The 26,606-nt window shown below is 44.8% G+C and overlaps 1 protein-coding gene and 1 pseudogene across 1 annotated transcript; both read left to right on the top strand.

The window, feature by feature from the left end:
- The first annotated feature begins 1,072 nt into the window (after nucleotides 1-1,072).
- LOC132583186 (vomeronasal type-2 receptor 26-like) lies at nucleotides 1,073-9,731 on the top strand. The gene is made up of 4 exons (XM_060254854.1): nucleotides 1,073-1,906; nucleotides 3,041-3,268; nucleotides 6,675-6,801; nucleotides 8,806-9,731. The coding sequence occupies exons 1-4, from the start codon at nucleotides 1,073-1,075 to the stop codon at nucleotides 9,729-9,731; spliced, it is 2,115 nt and encodes a 704-aa protein (XP_060110837.1).
- Nucleotides 9,732-14,413: 4,682 nt separating this feature from the next.
- LOC132583185 (vomeronasal type-2 receptor 26-like) lies at nucleotides 14,414-21,425 on the top strand (annotated as a pseudogene).
- The last annotated feature ends 5,181 nt before the right edge of the window (nucleotides 21,426-26,606 follow it).

Genomic DNA, 26,606 nt, shown 5'->3' with positions numbered 1-26,606 from the left:
ATCCAGGGATCATGTCATAGAAAAAGAGATCCCGGAGCTCATTAGCACAACCCATCCACATACCTAATTTTCGTATGTCACATACCCCTGACATCACTGGAAGGTGTCCTAAATTATGTCCGTTCAGCATCTATCTTAAAATGCTTCTTGAATTATAATTGTCACAATAAAACCTTACTCTCATCATACTTTTTAAATGACTTTCTCCTCTGTGGCCACAGTGGCACGATGAAGATTTCCATCTGTCTGCTTTATAGGCTTTGGTTCTTTCCCCATGTTTGTGGGGGGAAATATTAGAAATATTTGTCAGATCTTAGAGTTCAGCAAAATTCTCACAGGGGGTTTGAACAATGGCACCCAAAAGCAAGAATTGGGGGCGGGGAGGTAAGAAAAGAAGAGCACAATAAAATTTAGAGGTCCTGGAGCTCCACTCCTGTGAGCTCCTGCCCAAAATGAGACCTGCTTGTCTCCATCTCTTTCTCCTGACTCGCAAGACAATATTGCTACCTAAATTCCATCAAGATGCAACCAAATCACAGCATGAGTAGCAGCAGGCTTTGAAGGCAAGGGATAAGCAGCAGTTGTCTGCTAGTGTTCTTCAGAGTTGTCCTTCGTAGTTTCCCACCCAAATACTGACCCTGCTTAGCTTTTCAGATCGGAGGAGACTGGGCCCTACTATCCCACTTTCCCTTTTTTATTTACATGCTCAGAATCATTGAATTCTATTGTATGATTTTATTGTGTATTCCGTTTTTAATTTTTATGTGGTTTAATCTGTTGTTGTTAGCCAGCCTGAGCCCGTCAGGGGAGGGCAGGATATCAATCTGATAAAATAAAATAAAATAAAATAAAATAAAATAAAATAAAATAAAATAAAATAAAATAAAATAAAATAAATACAACTCTGTGAAAGCAAAAGTTGCATTGTGAATTTTGGCAGCAAGTGTTAAACTCTGGCATGTATACTCTATGTCCCTGGCGCATTCATCAAACCAGGAGATTGTTTGATTTTGAAATAGCTCTCAGAATTCACCTGGATTTCATTTAGCTCCTCTGTGGCTCTGCTCCAGTGATGGCCAACAAAAATGAAGAGGCTTTCCTTTACAAGATATTCCCCAGTTGGGCCAGTCAGTACATGGGGATTATGAAATTACTGCTTTACTTCAGATGGATATGGGTCGGGGTGATCTATGTGGATGATGAAGGGCAGCGATTTGTACAGGAGGTGCTTCCTATCTTTCCCGAGCATGGGATCTGCTTTGATTTCAAAGTCAAATTCCCAGCAATGACTTTTATGGATTCTTTTCCTGAACTGGAAGAAGGAAACAACAACATAGCCACAGTTGTAATGGGAAGCACAGCCAAAGCAGTAGTGGTGCATGGTGGCATTACCGCCATGATTATTTTCCGAATATTGCTGAGGACTGTGGAATTTAATGAAATATCAATAAGGACTAAAGCCAAAGTCTGGATTTTGACAGCCCAGGTGGATTTCACATCAATTTATATTCAAAGAAGTTGGGACGTAGACTTCATCCACGGCGCTTTATCCTTTGCAATTCATTCAGGAGAGATGTTAGGATTTGATCAGTTTCTACGGGCGAGTGATCCTGCCTCTGAAAAAGCAGATGGCTTTATTGGAGATTTCTGGAAACAGGCTTTTGGATGTTCACTCCCTGGTACCGCAGAAGCCATGACAAATACAGAAATCTGCACTGGGGAGGAGAAGCTGGAGAGTCTACCTGGGTCTGTCTTTGAAATGAGCATGACCGGCCACAGCTACAGCATCTACACTGCTGTCTATGTGGTGGCACATGCATTTCACGCCATGTATTCATCCATGCTCCAACACAGAGTGCTGGCAGATGGAAGGAGAAAAAAGCTTCTGAATCAGCAGCCACAGCAGGTAATGCTTAGAAGACATTTAATTGCAGGGAAGTTCAGACAGACAGAATTGGTGTGCAAAAGAACCCAGACTACAAAATGCACCCTTGGCTCAAAAGCAAACATTTTAGAAGTTAATCATCTATTTTACACAACCAGTCAGTGTTCCCTCAGAATCACAGTACTTGCTTGGCATTCAGAAGGCAGCAGGTTCAATCCCTGGCATCTCCAGTTTAAGAATCTCACAGTAGGTGATGAGATAGTCCTCTGCCTGAAACAAGAACTGTTGCTATCTGAGTAGACAGTACTGACCGTGGCCAAGGGTCTGACTCGGTATAAGGCAGCTTCATGTGGGTCCTCAGGAGTCCACTAAGGTGATAGCAATTTGATTATTTTCCCTGGGTTTAACTGCTATAAGAAAAGAGAAGCCATGTTGGATCAGGTCAATGGCCCATGCAGTCCAACTCTCTGTGTCACACAGTGGCAAAAAAACGAACAAAAACCCCTCCAGGTGCCATTGGGAAGTCCACCAGTGGGGTCAGGACGCTAGAAGCTCTCCTACTGTTGCCCTCCCCACAAGCACCTAGAATACAGAGCATCACTGTCCCAGGCAGAGAGTTCCAACTATACCTTGTGGTTAATAGCCACTAGGACCTCTGCTCCATATGTTTATCCAGCCCCCTCTTGATGCCGTCCATTCTTCTAGGTGTCATCACTTCCTGTGGCAGTGAATTCCATGTGTTAATCATCCTTTGGATGAAGAAGTACTTCCTTTTATCCATTCTAACCTAACTGCTCAGCAATTTCATAGAGTGTCCACAAGTTCTTGTATTGTGAGAAAGGGAGAAAAATGCTTCTTTGCCTTCTCTATCCCGTGCATTGGGCTACGAGGGGAGTTCCATGGTAAAGCCTTCCAGTAATGCCCAGATGGGAGGTTTCCTTTGTGTTCTGCACAAGCCCAACCTTTTCTTTCAGCACCCAAAACTTTCAAAGCAAGCTGGACGGATTCAGTCTGGAAGCCGGGAGCTGGAGCCAGCTTCGTTCCTGGGGCCCAAACAAGTCCGCATACGCTGAGAGTTGGTTGGACTTGGGGTTCCATCCCTGAATGTTTGCAGTTTTTACCTCCCACTACTAACATTTGTACTTATATATCTAGTTTCGTGAATTTTTGAAAAGGGTGTCATTCAACAACAGTGCTGGGGACCTGGTTGCCTTTGATCAAAATATGGAGATAGCGACTGGACTTGATATCATCAACTGGGTCACGTTTCCCAACAAGTCCTTTCTTAGAGCCAAAGTTGGAAGGGTTGATGTAAAAGCCCCAGAAGACACAGTGTTCACCATTCGTGAAGATGCAATCGTTTGGCCCCACATGTTTAACCAGGTGGACTTTATATGCTTTTCAGAACAGATCATTTTAGTTTTCTGGAGTTCCATTAGTAGTTCGTAGTTCAAATTCCACAACATTTCTGCCTCTGTGGTCTGCCAATCCGATAAGTCCCATTTCAATAACTTTTTTCCCCAATTTGAAATCACAATATTTTAATGTATTTATTGCATTAAACTGTTTGCTATCTATTGTGCCTCTCTGGTTATTTACCCAGGAGTAAGTCATACTGCAAACAGTGGGTCTTAAAGTGGCCGGTGTCAAATTTGCTTTTTTTGGGCAAAATTATTGAGAGGGCTGTGGCATCGCAGTTACAGGGCTTCTTGGATGACACTTCCACCTTAGATCCATACCAGTCCGGCTTCCGCCCGGGCCATGGGGTGGAGACAGTGCCGGTCGCCCTCACGGATGACCTCCGGCGACATCTGGATCGAGGCGGCTTGGCGGTACTGCTGTTGTTGGACCTGTCGGCGGCGTTTGATATGGTCGATCATCAGCTGCTGACTCGCCGCCTCGCCGACGCAGGGATTCGGGGGTTAGCCTTACAGTGGTTTTCCTCCTTCCTTGAAGGTCAGGGACAAAGGGTGGCAATTGGGGGAGTGTTGTCCCAGAGGCACCTTCTCAATTGTGGGGTGCCTCAGGGGGCAGTTCTCTCCCCGATGCTGTTTAACATCTTTATGCGCCCCCTTGCCCAGATTGCCCAGAGGTATGGGCTGGGTTGTCACCAGTATGCTGATGACACCCAGCTCTATCTATTGATGGGCGGCCGGACTGGAGACACTGCTGAAAATCTGGACTGGGCGTTGCAAGCCGTGGCAGGGTGGATCGAGTGGGCTGAAGTTGAATCCAGTGAAGACAGAGGTCCTTTGCGTGGGCTGCGGCGGGCCAGGGGAGGAGATCTCCCTACTGGCCTTTGACGGTGCGTTGCTGATATCAGTGCGCAGGGTCAAGAGCCTGGGAGTGCTTCTGGAGCCTTCCTTGACAATGGAGGCACAGATAGCAGCCACTGCTAAAGCCGCCTTTTTCCATCTTAGGAGGGCAAAGCAGCTGGCCCCTTTCCTGGAAAGTAGCGACCTAGCAACAGTGATCCATGCAACCGTCACCTTGAGGTTGGACTACTATAATGCCCTCTACATGGGGCTGCCCCTGTACCGAACTCGGAAACTGCAGCTGGTGCAGAATGTGGCTGCCAGGCTGCTAGTGGGACTACCTCGGTGGGAGCACGTGCAGCCTAGGTTGCGGGAGCTGCACTGGCTGCCAATTGTGTTCCGAGTTTGTTACTGGTTATTACCTTTAAAGCCCTATATGGCCGAGGACCTGTGCTGGTTATTACCTTTAAAGCCCTATATGGCCGAGGACCTGTCTACCTTAGAGACTGCCTCTCCCTGTATATTCCCCAGAGAGCACTGAGATCTAGCTCCCAAAATCTCTTAAAAATCCCTGGACCAAGGGAGACCAAACTGAAAACAATTCGAGAGCAGGCCTTCTCAGTAACGGCTCCCCATTGGTGGAATCAACTACCAGCCGAGGTTTGAGCCCTGCGGGACTATAATCAGTTCCGCAGGGCATGTAAAACTATCCTTTTTCAAATGGTCTACAAGATTGAATCCTGAAATGACATCCAGCCATCTGATATACATTGTTTTGTATTATAGCACCTTATCTGTTGTGGCTTTAATGAATTAAATCTATTTATTTAATGTATTTTATTGTATTTTATCGTATAATGTATTTACTGTAATTCATGGCACTTTCTATGTCTGTGAGCCGCCCTGAGCCTGCCTTGGCGGGGAGGGCAGGATATAAATAAAAATTATTATTATTATTAAAGGTAAAGGTAGTCCCCTGTGTAAGCACCAATCGTTTCCGACTCTGGGGTGACGTTGCTTTCACAATGTTTTCACTGCAGACTTTTTACAGGGTGGTTTGCCATTGCCTTCCCCAGTCATCTACACTTCCCCCCCCCCCCCAGCAAACTGGGTACTTATTTTACTGACCTCGGAAGGATGGAAGCCTGAGTCAACCTGGAGCCAGCTACCTGAACCCAGCTTCTGCAAGGAGCGAACTCAGGTCGTGAGCAGAGCTTAGGACTGCAGTACTGCAGCTTTACCACTCTGCCCCATGAGGCACAGTGGGTCTTAGTTTCAATTAAAGTAAACAGGATTTGTAAGCCATGTGATACCCTGATCTGGATGGCCCAGACTAGCCCAATCACATCAGAGCTGGTAAGCTTATCAAGGTTAGCCTTGGTTAATCCTTGGATGGGAAACCAGCAAGGAAGTCCAGGGTTGCTACACAGAGGCAGCCAAGGGTGAACCACTCCTGAATACCTATTGTCTTGAAAACCCTACAGGAATTCCATAAACTGTGATTGGATTGCACTGCTAACCTTGTGGAGGAAAGCCATATTTTCTTGAGGTTTGAACATAAGAACATAAGAGAAGCCATGTTGGATCAGGCCAGTGGCCCATCCAGTCCAACACTCTGTGTCACACAGTGGCAAAAATTTTTTATATATACACCCACACTGTGGCTAATAGCCACTGATGGACCTCTGCTCCATATTTTTATCTAAACCTCTCTTGAAGGTGGCTATGCTTGTGGCTGCCATCACCTCCTGTGGCAGTGAATTCCACATGTTAATCACCCTTTGGGTGAAGAAGTACTTCCTTTTATCCGTTTTAACCTGTCTGCTCAGCAATTTCATCGAATGCCCACGAGTTCTTGTATTGTGAGAAAGGGAGAAAAGTACTGCTTTCTCTACTTTCTCCATCCCATGCATTATCTTGTAAACCTCTATCATGTCACCCCTCAGTCGACGTTTCTCCAAGCTAAAGAGTCCCGAGCGTTTCAACCTTTCTTCATAGGGGAAGTGTTCCAGCCCTTTAATCATTCTAGTTGCCCTTTTCTGGACTTTCTCCAATGCTATAATACCCTTTTTGAGGTGCGGCGACCAGAACTGCACACAGTACTCCAAATGAGACCGCACCATCGATTTATACAGGGGCATGGCTGATTTGTTTTCAATTCCCTTCCCTTCCTTTGCATATTATACGAACTCTGTCTTCTAGTGGCAGTATCCACTAGAATATCCTGTTGCATATCAAGTGGTATAGAAAGAGATGTTTATTTATTTATTTATTTATTTATTTATTTATTTATTTATTTATTTATTTATTTATTTATTTATTTATTCTTTCTATGACTTATATCCCGCCCTTCCCATAAAATGGCTCAGGGCGGCTCACAACAAATGATAAAACAATAAACATGTTGTCATGCCACACAAGTGGCAACTCCTTAGTTATGTAGAAAATTAACCAATGAAACATAAACTCATAATATATATTTCCTGAGTGTAAAAACCAAAAACCACCCATTCCCCTCTTTCATTTCTGGACAGGTTCAGCCCCTTTCTCTGTGCAATGACCGATGCCATTCAGGCTACAGTAAGAAAAAGAAGGAAGGGAAGCCATTTTGCTGCTATGATTGCCTTCCTTGTCCAGAAGGGAAGATTTCATACCTGGAGGGTAAGAACTGTATACACCAAGTTTATAACATACTCCTGTTTCTTTTAACACTACATTCAAAACTGACATAAGAACATAAGAGAAGCCATGTTGGATCAGGCCAATGGCCCATCCAGTCCAACACTCTGTGTCACACAGTGGCCAAAAATTGCAAATCCAAGTGCCATCAAGAGGTCCACCAGTGGGGCTAGAAGCCCTTCCACTGTGCCCCCCCTCAAGCACCAGAATAGACAGCATCACCGCCCCAGAGAGTTCCAACGATAAGCTGTGGCTAATAGCCACTTATGGACCTCAGTTCCATATACTTATCCATTCCCCTCTTGAAGCTGGCTATGTTTGTAGCTGCCACCATGTCCTGTGGCAGTGAATTCCACATGTTAATCACCCTTTGATTAGACCAGTTTACACCCCACCAACATTTTCAAGACTGATTTTTTCTGAAAGTTAAAACTTTGAATATATCTTTACTTTTACATTTTAGGGTTGCTTTTTTTTTTAAAGGAAAGGTTACTAGGTGTGATGCTTTGGAAGAGTAGATTGGAGGAAGGATGGAGGGGAAAGGGAAAGAGAGAAAAAGAGAAACAAGGAAAGTAATTAAAAAAAAAAGCCCCGACTTGGTGTGATGCTTTGGAAAAGTGGATGTGCTGGATGAGATAGATAGATGATAGATTGATAGATAGATAGATAGATAGATAGATAGATAGATAGATAGATAGATAGATAGATAGATAGATAGATAGATAGATAGATAGATAGATGCATTTGCTATCAAACCTGCTTTCCATTTTGTTTCGCAAGGTGAGGGGTTTCAGACATAAAATAAAAGGTTGTTATAATCTCTGAGGTGTGTGTAATTGTTCTATGTTGTATGTAAGATCGCTCACACTAAATTATGCTCTTTCAATCCACTTTCAATGCACTTTCCAATTAAATTTTTCCAGTTCACAAAAGCAAAATCCAGTTGGAAAGTGGAATGAAAGTGCATTATTTAACATGTGTGATTACAGCCTGAAATACATGTTCAGTATTGAGGATTAACTTACAAAGGACAGAAGTCTTATATGAACTGTGCCGCTCCGGTATCATTCATTAACATGACTTTAAAACAACAACAGCAACACATAATTGCATGGGACTCAAGGAATGTTGTGATTTCCATGTAGTGTCCCTATGTACCCTATTTTAATATAGATTAATGCAGGAAACTATACAAAGATCTTACATCTACCTATACTGGGGCAGCCAAACTTGCTTAATGCATGAGCCAGTGAATAAGTAAGGAACACACAGGAACAACTGAAGAAAAGAAAATAAACTGTGCAAGCCAATATTCAAATTGTTGAACTATACGCACTCATCATAGAAATTAATATAATATACAATAGAATTCACACCACACAGTCAACAAGATTTACACACGGTCCATAAACATCCAGCATTCAACATAAATCACCATGTATATAAATAACTTTCCTCCAGGTCTATTTTCAGTTAAAAAATCCCGTTCAATTTCAGGTATTGTATCCATAAACCCAGTAGAAAATCCACTTCAGTAGCTCTTGTAAGAAATAAATCCAAGTGGCTTAGAATTCATCGTAGCAATGTTCCATAGACTGCCAAAGCAAAATCCTTCATGAGTTGCCAAAGCAGCCTCTGCCAGCTTGTGACAGTGCTTCACATTCACAGCTTCCTCAGGGATTATTCCTTAGCAAACTATAATCAACTCATACATTCACAAACCTCTTCTCAGCTCAAAACACACATTCCTTCTTCGGCGCATGAGGAAAGAAAGCAACTTTAACTTTAAATGTGTTCTCCAAGCCCCCCACACTGACTGACTTGGCTTGGAGAAGGGATTTAAAGAGGCAAATGCCTTCTTTAATCCACCTGACAAGGTGGGGTGTGCGTGTGTGCAAAAGCTGCACAATATATGTGAAAGAGCTGCATGGGGTTCCCACATCACTGTTTCCCCACCCCTGATTGATATCCACATTTCTTTTTCAGATAGCAATGCCTGTTTTCAGTGCCTGGAAGATAAATATCCAAATACTAATCAGGACTCATGCCTGCAAAAATGCATAATTTTCTTGTCTTATGAAGAGCCTTTGGGGATCACTTTGGCCAGTTTTGCACTTTCCTTCTCTTTCTTGACAGCTTTTGTGCTTGGCATCTTCATTAAGAACCAGGATACTCCCATAGTCAAAGCCAACAACCGGAATCTCTCCTACGTCCTCCTCGTCTCCCTCCTGCTCTCCTTCCTTTGTGCCTTGCTATTCATCGGACAGCCAGGGAAGCTCTCGTGTCTACTTCAACAAACTACTTTTGGCATCATCTTCTCAGTGGCTGTTTCTTGTGTGTTGGCCAAGACCATCATTGTGGTTGTAGCTTTCACAGCCAACAAACCAGGGTCCAGGAAAAGAAACTGGGTGGGGAACCGACTAGCGAATTCTATTGTTCTTTCTTGCTCTTTGATTCAAACCACTATTTGTACTACTTGGTTAATTTCTTCTCCTCCATTCCCAGATTTTGACATGCACTCAACGACAGAAGAAATTATTCTGAAATGTAACGAAGGGTCATTAGTCATGTTTTATTGTGTCTTGGGCTACATGGGCTTCCTGGCCACTGTGAGCTTCACGGTAGCTTTCTTAGGCAGGAAGTTACCTGATAGTTTTAATGAAGCCAGATTCATCACTTTCAGCATGCTGGTCTTTTGCAGTGTTTGGCTGACCTTTATTCCAACCTATTTGAGTACCAAAGGAAAATACATGGTGGCTGTGGAGGTCTTCTCCATCTTAGCCTCCAGTGCTGGGTTACTGAGTTGTATTTTTTCCCCTAAAGTTTATATTATTGTTGTGAGGCCTGAACTGAATATTAAGGGTCAAATTACTAGAAGACTAAACAGCAGCACACAACAACAGTACAGTTAACAGCATAATGGCAATACATTTAAATTTAGACTCATTGACCAAAAATGAATTAAATATGACATGACTACCTTAACCCTTTGCTTTCCCAAGGTTGTAATAATGTGGAAGTCTGACTGAATGGCAATGAGTGGTTCCTGCTGGGGTATTTATTTCCTCAATTGAATGTCAGCAGGCAATGGAGAAAAGGCAGCAGAAAGGCAATGTTAACCCACCCTGGATCCAGCTCTAGCTGAAGTCCTGTTCTTTTCAGTTGCAATTTTGCACCAATGAGCCTAGAGAGATAACAGCTAGGCAGTCTTCCATCTTGCCTCAATTTAGGACCGTCCAAAATGATATTTGACTTGATATGCTTCTGACTCGGTGAGATTCACCTTTGGTAGAATCTCTGAGGAAACGCCCACCCACCCCCATCATCCTAAGGGGGTGGTGCCTTATGCCTCTTGAATAAACCCTGTTTGTATTTCAACTTCTGCTTGTGAGGGATAAAAGGATATTAAGTGGTTTGTGGGTGTGTGTTGTAATGTTGCTTTCCTTTATATTGCCTCTTGGTTATTTCTCCCTAATTAGTTCCATTGAGGCACTGGAGAGACTGCTACATTTTCTTCTTCACCACCAACCTCCACTGAGCAACCAAGGTTCCCAAATTTCTTCCATCAATATGGTGTCAGTGGGAGGCTATAGGATTATAATTATATAATGTACAGCCATTTAGAAAGCCTCTTTTGTGGGTACATATAAACAAACAAATAAATACATGTGAAAACTATGGACAGACTCTTGGAGTGAATCTGCATTAAGGCATTTTATCTATTCTGAAGTCACATCACACTTCTCACTGAAAAACAAGATATAAATGGCAAATTGAAAACTTCCTTTTTCTTAGGTCAATGACCATGATGGTTTGTTCCCACCAGCTATGGAAATGTGTTTCGTAATTCCTGCTATGTTTCATGTAATGAATGTAAAGGGGAATAATTAGTTGAGAGATTATAGAGATAAAGTTTTGCAGGACTGAGTCATGCGAGGTTAGCATGGATTGATTTGACTGAACACGTCAAAAGCAGATGCCTTATGGATGCATTTGTAAGTTACGATGCCAACAATGAGACACTTAAGGCAGTCCTTTGCTAAAGATTAACTGTGGTGGCCAGTATATCCAAACATACTTTTTTTTCTGAATAAGTCTCAGGAACCATGTTGAGAGTAGATATAGACTTTAAGACCATATCCCATTTTGTTTTTTGCAAAATAAGGTGATTAATCCCCCCCGCCCCCCAAGACAGAAGGAAGAGACAGACACAAGGGTTTGGGTAACTAAAGGGCCACTTTCTTTCTTTATTACGTTATCACAAGGGCTATAACAGGCAGCATGGCAGGGCCAGGGGACAAAATACCCCTCCCCTGCTGCATGACAGGCTAGCCACCCTGCCTCTAGGTATAGCCAAAATACCCAGGCAGCCTAGCAAAGGTTATGCCCTGGAGTTCCAACCCCCAGCCACACGGCTAATGGGTGAATCAATGCATGCAAACCCAAGGCAGTCCGCTTCATCATTCAACCGTCCCACATGGTCCAGGAGTGATTTAGCGAGACCCCATGCCCCCAAAACTGGGGTGCTACAGGTGCGCACGTTTAGGCCAAACGAACGTTTAGGCCAAAACCCAGCCACCGCAAGGCCAAGCCTCTGCTTAGGCAACTGCACTCACTAAACGCCCAACACTTCCTTAAGCCCAAGTTTCAAGTCCTCTAAAAAGGCATCATTACCCTTGTCCGAATGATGTACGCCATCGCTCCTGTATAATCCACGCAATCAACCCGGATCCCCGGGTGAGGAAGAAAGTGGCCCAAACCCCCCTCGAGGGCTCTTTTAAGTTCTAAATTGGATTGTGGTGAGCTTTCTCAATTGCCCGTGGGCCCAAGCCGCACGCCATACCCGGCGTGGGATCATGGCCAACCACACGATCAAAGCCTGCAGCCAACGCTTCTTGATGACTCTAAAGTCATCTTTGGCCTGTAACACAAGGGCTTTTTCCTTGAGCAGGCCTAAATCATTACCACCCAGATGTATCACCACAACATGTGGCGGCAACACGTGCACATCTTTGAACAAGAGGGGCAACAGGTCCGACTAACTGATACTCCGCCATCCACGCCATTCAATGGTGGCCCACTTGCTGAGCCCCAGCTGTGACCCAGCTAAAGTCCTCCTGGCCCGGTGGGCAGCCCAAAACACGAAGCTGTGTCCACATATGAGGACACGTCGTCTCTCTCCACGGACCACAGCATCTGAGAAAAGAAGAAACGATGAATAACATAACCTCCTAATAACGTGATGCCAATTACTGCAGTACAAGAGGGCGAACATAGCCCTTATAGGCCGAGGAATGCCACCTACCAAGCTTCTGAATGGAAGGTGGGGAGTACTCCAGGGCAGCAGCTGTAGATGCTGCTCCAATACGGAAGGAATGGGTGCCGAACTTAACTCCCGACAGGCCCAGCATAGCAAGGGCCTTGCTCATCACTGTCCAAAACTGATGCTTCATCAGGGGACTGCAGTCCCCGTGATGGAACAACAGGCCGGCACCCAAACCACAAGCAACCATGTATCATGTTAAAGCCGCTATGGGACAGATCTCGACATCAGAACAGGAACCCAAACGAATAGTATCCCCCTGTTGCAGTTGATTGGTCTTGGAACGACGAACTGTAACATATACAGATCCGCCAGCCAGATGAATGTCTTGGGTTATCAAGGCCCTCCCTGAAACATCCCGTTTGGACTGAGCCACCAGCTCACTCACCCAGAGAGCCCCAAAGAATGCCATGAGAGAGGCGGCGTGAAAGAGCAGCGTTTCGTACTCCGACGTGCACACCTGGCCCCAGACGGATCGTAAACCTCAAAGAACTGCAGTGGAAATTGGTTGCCTAGGATCCTGCCTGGGCCCAACTTCTCTAGACAAACCTTCCAATATTTTCTTAATGCGAAAGTCACCAATATTCTCCTGGAAACCCAAAGCCTTGCTAGCGAAGGCCAACTCAGACAGCCGGCCCCGAATACATCAAACTGCTAATCCCCTGCACCTTAAAGATACACTATAGTGAAGTAATTGCTCCACCGGAAGGGGCCATCCCCTTTGGTAACCAACTTTGCTCCTAAAACGTTCAAACTGCTATGCTGCCCTGTTGTACGATTTTCTGGTACTAGAAGCAATGGCGAGACTTATTGCTCTGCTGGCCTCAACCCGCCAATCATCCATATCCCGGGGGGCATCATTGTCGGAAGAAGATCTGTGTCTGGGGCCAGCTGGAGAAACCTCTGCATCTGTTTGCGGGAGAGAGCATCAGTCACCCCATTAGCCACCCCAGGCCCATTCCTGGCGAAAAAGAAAATATTAAGCCTCTGGCAATGGAGTGTGAAGGCCCGCACCAGCCTCATCATCCTGGGGGATTTGGAAGTGAGGGAATTGATAACATGCACCACGGCTAAGTTGTCACACCAAAAGTGGACTGTGTGGTCTGCCAACTCATTCCCCCACAACCAAACGGCTACCAAGATCGGGAAGAACTCCAAAAAAGTCAAATCTCTGTTCCACCCCGCATCTACCCATTCCTGGGGCCATTCCTCTGCGTACCAGTGTCCGCGAAAGTAGACGCCAAACCCAAGGGACCCCGCAGCGTCTGATGTAATTTGCAGCTCAGCTTCCAGCTGTAACTCAGCCTTCCAAAAGGAGACACCATTAAAGGAGGTTAAAAACTCCTTCCATACTAAAAGGTCCTCCTGCATGCTGCGTGAAATCCTGATTCAGTGATGCGGCTGGCGTAATCCAGCCATTGCATCACACAACCTCCTCAAAAAGGGGCGACCAGGAGCTACCACCTTACACACAAAATTTAAGTGATCCACCAACTGCTGCAGCTCCCTCAAGGTTGCCTTTCGCCGCGGCAAAAACTGAGCAACCATTTCCTGCTGACCTAGAATTTTGTCCCTTGGGAGGCGTGAAGTTTGTTGGAAAGGCGGACTTTATGTCGCACTTTGCCAACTCAGCCCCTACCCCACAACGCCTTACCATCTGCACTACTTGGTCAAAAAGATGTGTACTGCACAATACACAAATTTTACAGTATGGCATCATTCACCGATTCCCCATGGGGGTAAGATAAATGATGAATCAATCTGAACTTACCTGGGGCCTTTTTAGGCACCAGGCCCAATGGGCAGACCCTCAAGGGACTCACAGGGGGTGCGGAAAATGGTCCAATCACTCTACCCTCGGCTAATTCCTTCCCAATCCCGGAATGCCTTCCTGCTAAGATGTAGTCAACATACTGTCTTTTGTAAAGTTGTAGACAATCTATTCATCAGAGTAGGTAAATTACCTTCCCTGTAATCAGAAAATTCATCATCATTACTTCTATTTTCCCCCCATCCCTTGGGATTTCTTGTGATTGTTAGGAAAAGAAGAAAAGCACTTAAATACAGTATTACTGTTCTCTCTAACAACTCATAGCTGGAAAGACAGACAGAGAAGAGCTATGTGTTCACTGTTACTTTACACCGTACCATCGTGGCTTTGAATCAGGCTAGTGAGCGCACCTTCTCTCTCAAAATGTGCTACTGAGGAATACTTAAATGTTAACAACAGAAGAAATGAATTGGGGTCTACAAGAAAGATTTTCATGGAAGATGGTGTTATTTGATGTTTGCATGCTAGTGTTGCTAGTGCAAGTGGGGTGCAAATCTCTGTCTGTTCAGTGCTCGATTAGACACCCAGTTCCTCTTGTTCACAAGTATTATCAATCAGGAGACCTTCTCATTGCTGGCATTGTTTCTCTCATGTTTAAGTTTTCAGATCCTGTAACATTCGAAAAGTGGCCCTCTCCTGGTTTCTCTGATACATCCATGTAAGAAGGATTTCCCCCCACACACTGTTGCTCTGTTGGGTTATGTGTATTGTAATGAAAGGCTGAGTGTATGTTTCTATATTCAAGGAATGACCCTAGTAAATCTTTGTCTTAAATTCCATGGGTTCCTTTAGAAAACCATGGGATCTCCTGAGTTTTGCATAAAAAACAACCACCACAAACTTTTCGTAGATTTGGGCTCATATCCCAAAATTTCCTGTTGATTTCATGGCAGCATCTTTGATTCAAGGAACCTTCCAGCTGTTAAACACTCTTTCAGCAGACGAGGGTCCATCATTACTTGAAGAGATGCTTTTGTCCAAATCAGAATGTTTGCAGCTTGAGGAGGAGCCATGGCTTGTGGCTTAGTGTCTGCTTGGGTTCCTTCATATCCAGTTAAAAGATCTGAGATATGTGATAGGAAAGACCTCTGCCTGAGATCCTGGAGACCCTGTGGCAATCTGTGTAGACAGTACTTACTTTGATGGGCAAAGGTCTGATTTCATATAAGCCAGCTTCATATGTTCCTGTATCTAAAATATAAGCTTTTCTTTGCAGAGTGATTACTCAGCTTTACCAGAACATCCTGGCTTTGGTGTTTGCTGTAAAGGAGATCAATGAAAACCCTCAACTCTTACCCAACATCACTCTGGGTATCCACATCTATAATAACTATTTTCATTCAAGTTTGACCTATCATGGTGTAATGGAACTTCTCTCCACTAAAGGGAGATTCATTCCTAACTACAAGTGTGACCACCGGAACAACTTGGTAGCAGTTTTGCGGGGACCAAACTAATTTGTGTTTCAGCATGGGAGACATTCTGCATATATTCAAGATTCCCGAGGTAAAACAGCACCTTGGTTCATGGGATGATAACAAGCTATTAACATTTCCTTTGCTTTTAGAAGTGGTTTTAGGGTCTGAGGGCAGAAATGTCTGTGTAGAGAATAATGGGCCCTGCATGGACAAAACTTTGTGAGATGGGGGCTGTAGTCAGGAGGGGAATTAGGTGAGAATGAATGAAAAGCTGGTTTGAGTCAACTCATCATTTTTACATGAAAACGTTCTCATATTCTGATAAACTCACTGAAAAGAGTTTGTGGTCTGTTAATCCTTGTTAGACCTTCAAAGCATAACTGATGTATGGTGGGCAGTGTTACTTGTTAAATGCAATTGTGCAGTGCTTCTAGCAGTGACCTTCATGGCCCAGGATGGTCATATCTTGGAAGCTAAGTAGATTTGGCCCTGTTTAGTACTTGGATTGGAGCCCATCAAAGAAGCCCAGGGTTGCTGCGCAGAAGCAGGTAATGCAAACCACCTCTGTTTGTCTCTTGTCCTGAAATCCTTAAGGGGGCACCGTTCATTGGATAAAACTTGATGACATTTTCCATTACCAGCAGCACTTACAGATTCCTTTTCCTTTATTTTATATTGTTTATATGCATAACTTTTCTCATGAAATTTTTACTTATTCAGTTTTCATATCTGTTTGTGTCCCTAGACATTCCAGGTGTATCCCTAGAAATTTATTGCTGGAAAATTGAGACCATGGTGCTTTTTTGGCCAGACACAAAACTTTCATTGAGAATTATTTTAACTAGTTTCTAGGGCTGGGTCCATACATGCATTTTGAGCTGGTAGACCGACGGGATATGGGCAGATCAAAAAAGCATGACCATATACACATGTCCACCTCCCGTCCCACTCCTGCCCCCAACCCATCTGAACATTCCACTCACACCACAAAAAACTACCATTTTAGAAGTGGTACTTTTTTGAGGCACGAGTGGGACATCCTGGGGACAGGAGCAGGACAGGAGGTGGACGTGAGTGTTTTCTCATGCTTTTTTGGTCTGCCCATGTCCCATCTGTCTGCAGGCTCAAAATGCCAGTCTGGACCCAGCCTAGGTCTTCTTTCCAACAGAAGCCAGTAGTGCAAAGTCCTGATATGAGTATGATAACATGATTGCTATAGGTTCATTTCTTGGGGTTTTTTAAACTTTCCAACTTTTAACTGGAATTAACATGGATCTCCTTACATTATCATTGTAGGAATTAGTTATATAATTATTTGAAGTGTTTTGAACACACACAAAAAATATTCTGATGGTACCTGAGGCTGTACAGCTGGAGAATTGCCTCTGCCTCCCAACTCCGTGAATGCAAAAATTGCATTGTGAATCTTGGTACCAAGCGTTAAAATCTGGCATGTATACTATGTGTCCCTGGCACATTCATCAAACCAGGAAATTATTTGATTTTGAAACAGCTCTTTGATTTCTCCTTTATTGCCTTTAGCTCCTCTGTGGCTCTGCTCCAGTGATGACCAACAAAAATGAAGCAGCTTTCCTTTACAAGATATTCCCCAGTTGGGCCAGTCAGTACATGGGGATAATAAAATTACTGCTTTACTTCAGATGGATATGGGTCGGGATGATCTATGTGGATGATGAAGGGCAGCGATTTGTACAGGAGGTGCTTCCTATCTTTTCTGAGCATGGGATCTGCTTTGATTTCAAAGTCAAATTCCCAGCAATGACTTTTATTGATTTTATTTCTGAACTGGAGGAAGGAAACAACAACATAGCCACAGTTGCCATGGGAAGCACATCCCAAGCAGTGATTGTACAAGGTGACCTTACAGCCATGATTATTTTCCGAATATTGCTGAGGACTGTAGAATTTAATAAAATACCAACGAGAACGAAAGCCAAAGTCTGGATTTTGACAGCCCAGGTGGATTTCACATCCATTGATTTTCAAAGAAGTTGGAATTTAGATTTCATCCACGGTGCTTTATCCTTTGCAATTCATTCAGGAGAGATGTTAGGATATGATCACTTTCTTCGAGCAAGAGACCATGTCTCTGAAAAGGAAGATGGATTTATTAGGACCTTCTGGAAACAGGCTTTTAACTGTTTATTCCCCAGTACCACAGAAGCCATGACTGATGAAGAAATCTGCACTGGGGAGGAGAAGCTGGAGAGTCTTCCTGCATCTGTCTTTGAAATGAGCATGACCAGCCACAGCTACAGCATCTACACTGCTGTCTATGTGGCGGCACATGCGTTACATGCCATGTATTCAACCATGCTCCAACACAGAGTGCTGGCAGATGGAGGGAGAAGAAAGCTTCTGAATCAACAGTCATGGCAGGTAATGCTTAGAAGGCCTTTAAATTCAGGGGAGTTCACCAAGACTAGAGATCAGACACACAGAATTGGTGTACAAAAGAACTCAGACTACAAAATGCACCCTTGGCTCAAAAGCAAATATCCCAATTGTTTCAGGTTACCTCTCATTCAAGGGGAGGAACTGTGGTTCAGAGGCATACTATTTGCTTGGGATGTAGAAGGTAGCAGATTCAATCCCCAGCATCTCCAGTTTAAGAATCTCACAGTAGGTGATGAGAAAGTCCTGAGACGAGAGTTGTTGCCATCTCAGTAGACAGTACTGACCATGGTCAAGAGTGTGACTATGGCCAAGGGTGCCAAAAGAGATGTCAGCAGGAGCCATGGCATCCATGGACACCACACTGGGGACTCCTGGTTTAGGTAATAAATGTAGCAACTCTCCACAATTTACCAGAATTCTAGTTTAACCTAAAACTTGAATCTTCTCTAAAAATATTATACATTGGATTTATCTGCTTACAAAACTAGGTAATACTCAATTTATATTATAACAAGAATTTTGTTTTGCTTTGTTACCTGAAGAGAAGTAGAGGGTGGAAGTGATGAAGTCATAGTCACTCTTCAATCAGGTCTCCACTCACGCTTTTACAACAGCCAATTGTCAAGATACAGTTTCAATGTCCACGGAAGTATTCAATCCCACTCTTGGGCACTTCAACTCAGCTGTACAGATAAAAGAGGAGAGGGGAAAATAAACAGAAAACTAACATCAGCTGACATAAGGAGTCCAAGGCTGGATTAAGGTCAACCAATGCCCTAAACGCAGCTCCTCGACTATTCTATTGCTTAACTGAGAAGGCATTAAGACTCAATAGGTTCTGAAGGTCAAATAAGAGATTAAAAATTCAGTTTTCTTCTGGGCCATTCCCCACAACTAAGGCAGCTTCATGTGGGTTCCCATGAGTCCATTAAGGAGATGGCAATTTGACTATTTTCCCTGGGCTTAACTGCTCTAACCATGTACCAACATTTGTACTTATATATCTAGTTGCATGGATATTTGAAAAGGGTGTCATTCAACAACACTGCTGGGGACCTGGTTGCCTTTGATCAAAATATGGAGATAGCAGCTGGACTTGATATCATCAACTGGGTCACGTTTCCCAACAAGTCCTTTCTTAGAGCCAAAGTTGGAAGGGTTGATGTAAAAGCCCCAGAAGACACAGTGTTCACCATTCGTGAAGATGCAATCGTTTGGCCCCACATGTTTAACCAGGTGGACTTTATATGCTTTTCAGAACATATAATTTTAATTTTCTGGAGATCTATTAGTGGTTCTTAGTTCAAATTCTGCAACATTTCACCCTCTGTCATCTGCCAATCCAATAGGTTTCATTCCAATAAATGTTTTTTTTTTTCAATTTGAAATCACAATTTGAATGTATTTATTACATTAAACAATTTGCTATCCATTGTGCATCTCTGGTTATTTACCCATGAGTAAGTCATACTGCAAACAGCAGGTCTTAGTTTCAACTAAAGTAAACAGGAGCTGTAAGCCATATGCTACCCTGATATAGATGGCCCAGGGTAGCCCAATAACATCAGATCTAGTAAGCTAAGCAGAGTGAGCCTTGGTTAATCTTTGGATGGGAGACCAGCAAGGAAGTCCAGGGTTGCTGCAAAGAGGCAGCCAATGGGGAGCCACTCCTGAATACCTATTTTCTTGAAAACCTACAGGATCTCCATAAACTGTGATTGAATGGCACGTCTAACCTTGTGGGGGCAGCCATATTTTCTTGAGATCTACATATTATATGAAACCAATCCTCTAGTGGCAGTAATCACTAAAATATCCAGTAGCATATCAAGTGGTATCGAAAGAGATGTTGTCATAACTCCTTAGTTATGTCAAAAATTAACTGGTGAAACATAAACTCATAATATATATTCTCCTAAGTGTAAAAACCAAAAACCACCCATTCCCCTCTTTCATTTCTGGACAGGTTCAGCCCCTTTCTCTGTGCAATGACCGATGCCATTCAGGCTACAGTAAGAAAAAGAAGGAAGGACAGCCATTTTGCTGCTATGATTGCCTTCCATGTCCAGAAGGAAAGATCTCATATCTGGAGGGTAAGCAGGGATCATTTTGTAGAAAAATAGGTGATAGAGCTCATCCAGGGATTGTTATGCAACTACTATTCAATGGACAAGGTGGGAGGGAGGAGGTGGAACTCTCAGAAAGATTCAGGAGCTGTGCTCCTGTGAGCTCTCGCTGAATCCAAGGTCTGAGGTTAAGGTCTGTATACACCAAGTTATAACATACTCCTGTTTCTTCTCCTAATGCTACATCCAAAACTGACATTTTCAAGGCTGTTTTTTTTTTTCTGATAGTTAAATTTTTGAATATATCTTTGCTAAGAAAGAAAGAAAGAAAGAAAGAAAGAAAGAAAGAAAGAAAGAAAGAAAGAAAGAAAGAAAGAAAAGGTTACTAGGTGTGATAATTTGGAACAGTGGAGGAAGAGTAGATTGGAAAAAGACTGAAGGAAGGACGAAGAGGAAAGGGAAAGAGAGAGAAAGATCAACAAGGAAAGCAAATTTTTGGGGGGGGGAAAGCCCTGACTAGGTATGATGCTTTGAAAGAACTGCACAATATGTGTGAAAGAGCTGCATGGGGTTCCCACACCACTGTTTTCCCACCCCTGATCGATACCCACATTTCTTTTTCAGATAGCAACAACTGTTTTCAGTGCCCGGAAGATCAATATCCAAATACTTATCAGAACTTATGCCTGCAAAAACGTATAATTTTCTTGTCTTATGAAGACCCTTTGGGGATCAGTTTGGCCAGTTTTGCACTTTCCTTCTCTTTCTTGACAGCTTTTGTGCTTGGTATCTTCATTAAGAACCAGGATACTCCCATAGTCAAAGCCAACAACCAGAATCTCTCCTACATTCTCCTCGTCTCCCTCCTGCTCTCCTTCCTTTGTGCCTTGCTATTCATTGGCCAACCAGGGAAGCTCTCATGTCTTCTTCAACAAACTACTTTTGGCATCATCTTCTCAGCGGCTGTTTCTTGTGTGTTAGCCAAGACCATCATTGTGGTTGTAGCTTTCATAGCCACCAAACCAGGATCCAGGATGAGAAACTGGGTGGGGAAACAACTGGCCAACTCTATTGTTCTTTCTTGCTCCTTTACTCAAGCTGCTATTTGTACATTTTGGTTAATTACTTCTCCTCCATTTCCAGAATTTGACATGCACTCAATAACTGAAGAAATTATACTGAAATGTAATGAAGGGTCGGTCGCCATGTTTTACTATGTCTTGGGCTACATGGGCTTCCTGGCCAGTGTGAGTTTCATGGTAGCTTTCTTAGGCAGGAAGTTACCTGATAGTTTTAATGAAGCCAGATTCATCACTTTCAGCATGCTGGTCTTTTGCAGTGTTTGGCTGACCTTTATTCCAACCTATTTGAGTACCAAAGGAAAATACATGGTGGCTGTGGAGGTCTTCTCCATCTTAGCCTCTAGTGCTGGGTTACTGAGTTGTATTTTTTCCCCTAAAGTTTATATTATTGTTGTGAGGCCTGAACTGAATATTAAGGGTCAAATTACTAGAAGACTAAACAGCAGCACACAACAACAATGCATTTAACAGCACAATGGCAACACATTTAAATTTACACTAACTGACCAAAAATGAATTAAATATGACATGACTACCTTATCCCTTTGCTTTCCTATATTCGTAATAATCTGGAAGACTGGCTGAATGGCAATGAGTGGTTTCTGTTGAGGTATTTATGTTCTCAATCAAGTACTAACAGGGAAGCACAATGTAGAAAGGGCAGCAGACATTTCTGCCACCCTGGATTCAGCTCATATTTTGTACCAATGAGCCTGTCAAGACGTGGAACTTCAAACAGAGACGGATCATAATGTTGCAAAATTAATCCATTTATTTGAGAACAGACAGTCTAGTAAAGTAGCAAGTTGAGTTTGATAACAGGCAGGGCGAAGCCTTGCCTTTTTGTACATTTCAAAGAGGGGAAACAATACAGCAATCCCACACCCTTGGAAACAGTTAGCTCTTCCCATGCTTCGTTATCTTTCTCCCAGGAAGCTACCCACTGGTTACCTTGAATATGCTAACTTCAAAGGCCCAGATGGCTTTCTAGGCCTAGTGTGAAATTCTTCTCCTTGCGGTTAGGAATTGCCTTGAGGAAAAATACATGTAGCTGTTCTCACGGTTAGTGGAAGCAGGAAATACAGCATAGTAAGATACAATATGGGGTTAGTCATGTCAAGCAATTATATTCTACTAGTTGCAGTACTATATCTAAGTTACACGTCTGACATACTGCCCCCCCCCCTAAGCTCTTGCTCGGGGTTTTTCTGGGTGCAGTAGGTAAAACTTCTTCAACAGTTGTGGCGCCCGCAGGTCTGTGGACTTTACCCATTCATCGCAGCTGGTGGGAAAGTATTTCCAGCGGACTAAGTGTCAAGACGTGGAACTTCAAACAGAGACGGATCATTATGTTGCAAAATTAATCCATTTATTTGAGAACAAGATAGTCCATAGAAAGAGCAAGTTGAGTTTGATAACGGGCTGGACAGAGTCCTGCCTTTTTGTACACTTCAGAGCGGGGAAAACAATACAGCATTTCACACCCTTGGAGACAGTCGGTGCTTCTCAGGCTTTCTTATCTCCCTCCCAGGAAGCTCCCCTCAGGTCACCTTGAATATGCTAACTTCAAAGGCCCAGATGGCTTTTTAGGCCTAGTGTGAAATTCTCCCTCCTGTGGTTAGAATTGCCTTGGGGAAAGTTACATGTTACAATTCTCACAGTTAGTAGAAGCAGGAAGATAACATGGTAGAGTCCAATATGGGGTTAGTCATGTCAAGCAGCTATCCTCTATCAGTTACAATATTATAGCAAAGTTACATGTCTGACACTAAGTAGCATAGTACCCCCCCTCTGGACCCTAGAGTCCAAAATCTCCTGCACCTCGTGGTGACTCTGGCCTTTCACTTGAATAGGAGGTGGCTCTGAAGGGCGGGGGTGCCAAGATGTGGCTCCAGGGTCCTTGCGAAGAAGACTGCAATGAAAAACAGGGTGGATCTTACTAAACATCTTAGGCAGCTCTAATTCTACCGTGACTGGGTTGATGACTCTCTTTATTTTGAAGGGGACCAGAAACTTGTAGGCCAATTTCCGGCGGGCCTGAGGCAAGGGGAGGTTTTTGGTTGATAAGAACACCCTCTCATCTACTTTGAACTCCCACTGTGGGGAGTGCTTCTTGTTGAAGTAGTCTTTATAAGTCTTTTTTGCAGCCTCTAAATTGTCCTGGATTACTTCCCACCCTTTCCTAATTTCCTCCCACCATTGTTGACATGAAGTGGGAGGCGATGAGCTGTTGGTGGCTGGCAGGGAAGGAAAGGGTTTCCCTTCATACCCGTGGACTATCTGGAAGGGCGAGGCCTTGGTGGAGCTGTGCACACTATTGTTGTAGCCATACTCTGCAAAGGATAGGAGTTCGACCCAATTGGATTGTTGGTAGTTAATATAGCATCTTAGGTACTGCTCCAGAAGCCCGTTCACCCTCTCCGTCTGTCCGTCCGTTTGAGGGTGATAGGCCGAGCTCAACCCCTGCTCTATCCCTGCTATTTTGCAAAACTCCCGCCAGAAGTTGGCAACAAACTGCGGCCCGCGGTCACTAATGATCTTCTCCGGGAATGAGTGGAGACGGACCACGTGGTGGAAGAATAGATAAGCCAGCTTCTTGGCTGTGGGGAGTTGCTTGCATGGTATGAAGTGAGCCTGCTTAGAGAAAGTGTCCACCACTACCAGCACCACTGTTTTCCCTTGGGACGGGGGGAGTTCTACTATGAAATCCAAGGAAACTACTGCCCAGGGTCGAGAAGCGGTGGGCAAGGGCTGGAGGAGTCCCGGTGGTTCCCCCCCCCTTTTCTTGGCCATGATATAGGTGGGGCAGGAGCTCACGAACTCGGAAATGTCTCGCTTCATTTGGGGCCACCAAAATTGCCTGCTCACCAAGTGAAGCGTCTTCACATACCCAAAGTGCCCTGCCAGTTTGCTGCAATGGCAATGCTGTAATATTTCCTCCCAGAGGCTTTTTGGCACATAGAATTTCCCCTGATAGTACCAGAAGCCTCCTTCTCCCTTTTCCACTCCGCTGGGCAGTTCCCCACTCTCCTTCTCCATTTCCTTTTTCAGTTTTTCTCCCTCCAACGGCCCCTCTGGGTCAGTCTTTTTCCCCGATGGGGTTGTTACTCTCCCTGCTACCGCCAACGGTGGGATCAGTGAGTCTATTATTTCCTCCCGCTGACTCTCATGCTGGGGGAGCCGGGAGAGTGCATCAGCCAAGAAGTTCCGGGAGCCCGGGATGTGCTTGAGCACGAAATCGAATTTGGCAAAGAACCCCGCTCATCGAATTTGCTTGGCGGTCAGCTTCCTCTTCCCTGTTAGGACCTCTAAGTTTTTGTGATCTGTCCAGATTTCGAATGGTACTCTGGCCCCTTCTAACCATGACTGCCAAGTCTTTAAAGCATAAGTTACAGCAAACGCCTCTTTATCCCAAATGGACCAGTTTCTCTGCTCATTTGAGAATTTTCTAGACACATAAGCACATGGCCTGAGCCTCCCTTCCTCATCTTTTTGCATTAATATTGCTCCTACAGCAACATCGGAAGCATCGCATTGCACCACAAAGGGCTTAAGCTCGTTCGGGTGGGCAAGCACTGGCTCGCTGGTGAACAGCCTTTTTAGTTTCTCAAAGGCTGCTTGGCATTCCGCCGTCCAGTGCAAGCTCGCCCCCGGCCGTTTGGTGTCATTCCCTTTCCCTTTGGTCTTTAAAAGTTCTGTTAGAGGTAGTATCACCTGAGCAAACCCCTTTATGAAGCCCCTGTAGAAATTAGCGAACCTGATGAAAGATTGTAGCTGCCGTCGGGTTCGGGGGGCTTCCCAATCAAGGACCGCTTGTATTTTGGCTGAGTCCATTGCTAAACCCTCCCCTGAGACTCGGAAACCCAGGTAATCTAGTTCTGTTTGGTGGAACTCACACGTTGACAATTTTGCATACAGTTTATGTTGGTACAATGTGTTCAAGACCTTTCGGACCAGGGGGATGTGTGACTTTAAATCCTTTGAATACATAATGCTGTCATCCAGGTACACCACCACCCCCTTGTACAAGTATTCCCTTAACACTTCGTTTATGAAATTCATGAACACCCCCGGCGCCCCTTGCAGTCCAAACGGCATCACTAGGTATTCTAACTGTCCCATGGGTGTATTAAAAGCTGTCTTCCACTCATCCCCTTCTTTGATCCTAACTCGGAAGTATGCATCTCAGAGGTCGAGCTTGGTAAACACCTTGCCTTCCGACACCGTGCTCAGCAGGTCTTTAATCAAGGGGATCGGGTACGCATTGGACATAGAAATCCCATTAATCCCACGAAAGTCTGTGCAAAGTCTCAAACTCCCGTCCTTCTTTCAGAACAGGACCGGGGCCATGTGGGGCACCGTTGCTGGCCGGATGAACCCCCGCTTCAAGTTTTTGTCAATAAACTTTCTAAGTTCTTCCTTTTCTGCCCACCCCATGGAGTACAGTTTCGCTCGGGGAAGTTCTTGTCCCGGGATCAGCTCAATAGCGCACTCCGTGGCCCTGTGGGGCGGCAACTCGTTGGCTTCCTCCTCACTGAACACCCGTTTCAAATCCCGATATTCTCAGGGGATTGATTTTATTTCCTCCACCGACACGCAGATCTTTTCATTCTGCGGCGGTGGGCTCGGGCCCCACTCCTCCTGCCAGTGGTAGTGGGTGCACTGCCAGTCAGTAAAGTCTATGGTGTGGGCTTCCCACTGGATGTCGGGCTGGTGCCGGGCCAGCCAGCCCACCCCCACCACCACATCGAATGATGAGGATGGTGCTATCACAAAAATTTCGATCCCCCAGTGTTCTCGAGTCCCCACGGGCACCGCCTGGGTCTCTTCCATGCACGGCTCGCCCCGCATGGTAGTTTCATCCATCTGCTCGAACTGGATGGGTTGTGGAAGCGGGGTTCTAGCTAGCCCCAGGGCTTCCACTAAACGAGGTGTTATTATTTCCCACGTACACCTGAGTCCACAAGTGCTTGGGGTTCAGGAGGGTTACTTGAACAAACATTAATTCCCCCGTGATTCTCACCGTTATTGGTGCCAGCGACTTTACGACCTGCGCCTTGGCACCCATCAGAGCAGGTCGCTGTCATTTCCCATCGGCGCGGGGTCCCACAACTCCTCGCTGGAATCCTTGATGGTCATAATATCCTCGTCAATCGCCACCGATGTGGCAGCGTTGCCCCAGCTGGGCTCTTTTGGCTTCCCACTGGCTTTCTTTGGAGCCCCCACAGGCACTTTCGCAGCTGACTGGGGGGTGTGCGGCTTCTTGGGGCAGTTCGCCGCCAGGTGCCCCCGCACCTGAAGCACCTTCGCCCCGCGCCCGGGGTCGAACTGGCCATGGGGGTGGGGGACTTTTTCACCTCCGACTTAGTGGGGGTCCTCGCGGTTCTCCCCCCTTTTTTCTCCAACTGTTGCTGGCGGCAAAGTATTACGTGCTGGAGGTGTGTCTCGACCTCACCAGCTAACTGGATCCACCCGACCAGGGTTAATGGTTGGCCCTGGGCATAACAGAGGTTGAGGATGCTCGCGTTGAGGCTGTTCTGGGACGCTTCGTACTTCATGCGCTCGTTCCAGCCCCTCACCTTGGAGCATAGCGACTGGAATTCCGCGGCGTACTCTCAAATGGTTCTCGACCCCTGTTCTATCTTCCTC

This window comes from Heteronotia binoei, chromosome 15 (genome assembly GCF_032191835.1).
Source record: "Heteronotia binoei isolate CCM8104 ecotype False Entrance Well chromosome 15, APGP_CSIRO_Hbin_v1, whole genome shotgun sequence".
Classification (NCBI taxonomy): domain Eukaryota; kingdom Metazoa; phylum Chordata; class Lepidosauria; order Squamata; family Gekkonidae; genus Heteronotia; species Heteronotia binoei.
Note: the sequence above shows the minus strand (reverse complement) of the source record. Positions and strands in the feature narration are given on the sequence as shown.

Bases quoted from the DNA above. Each gene is read 5' to 3' on its own strand.
- LOC132583186 (XM_060254854.1), top strand. From the start codon at position 1,073: ATGGCCAACAAAAATGAAGAGGCTTTCCTTTACAAGATATTCCCCAGT. The intron at 3,269-6,674 runs GTGGACTTTATA...ATTTCTGGACAG, and splicing joins GGCCCCACATGTTTAACCAG to GTTCAGCCCCTTTCTCTGTG. The intron at 6,802-8,805 runs GTAAGAACTGTA...TTTCTTTTTCAG, and splicing joins GAAGATTTCATACCTGGAGG to ATAGCAATGCCTGTTTTCAG.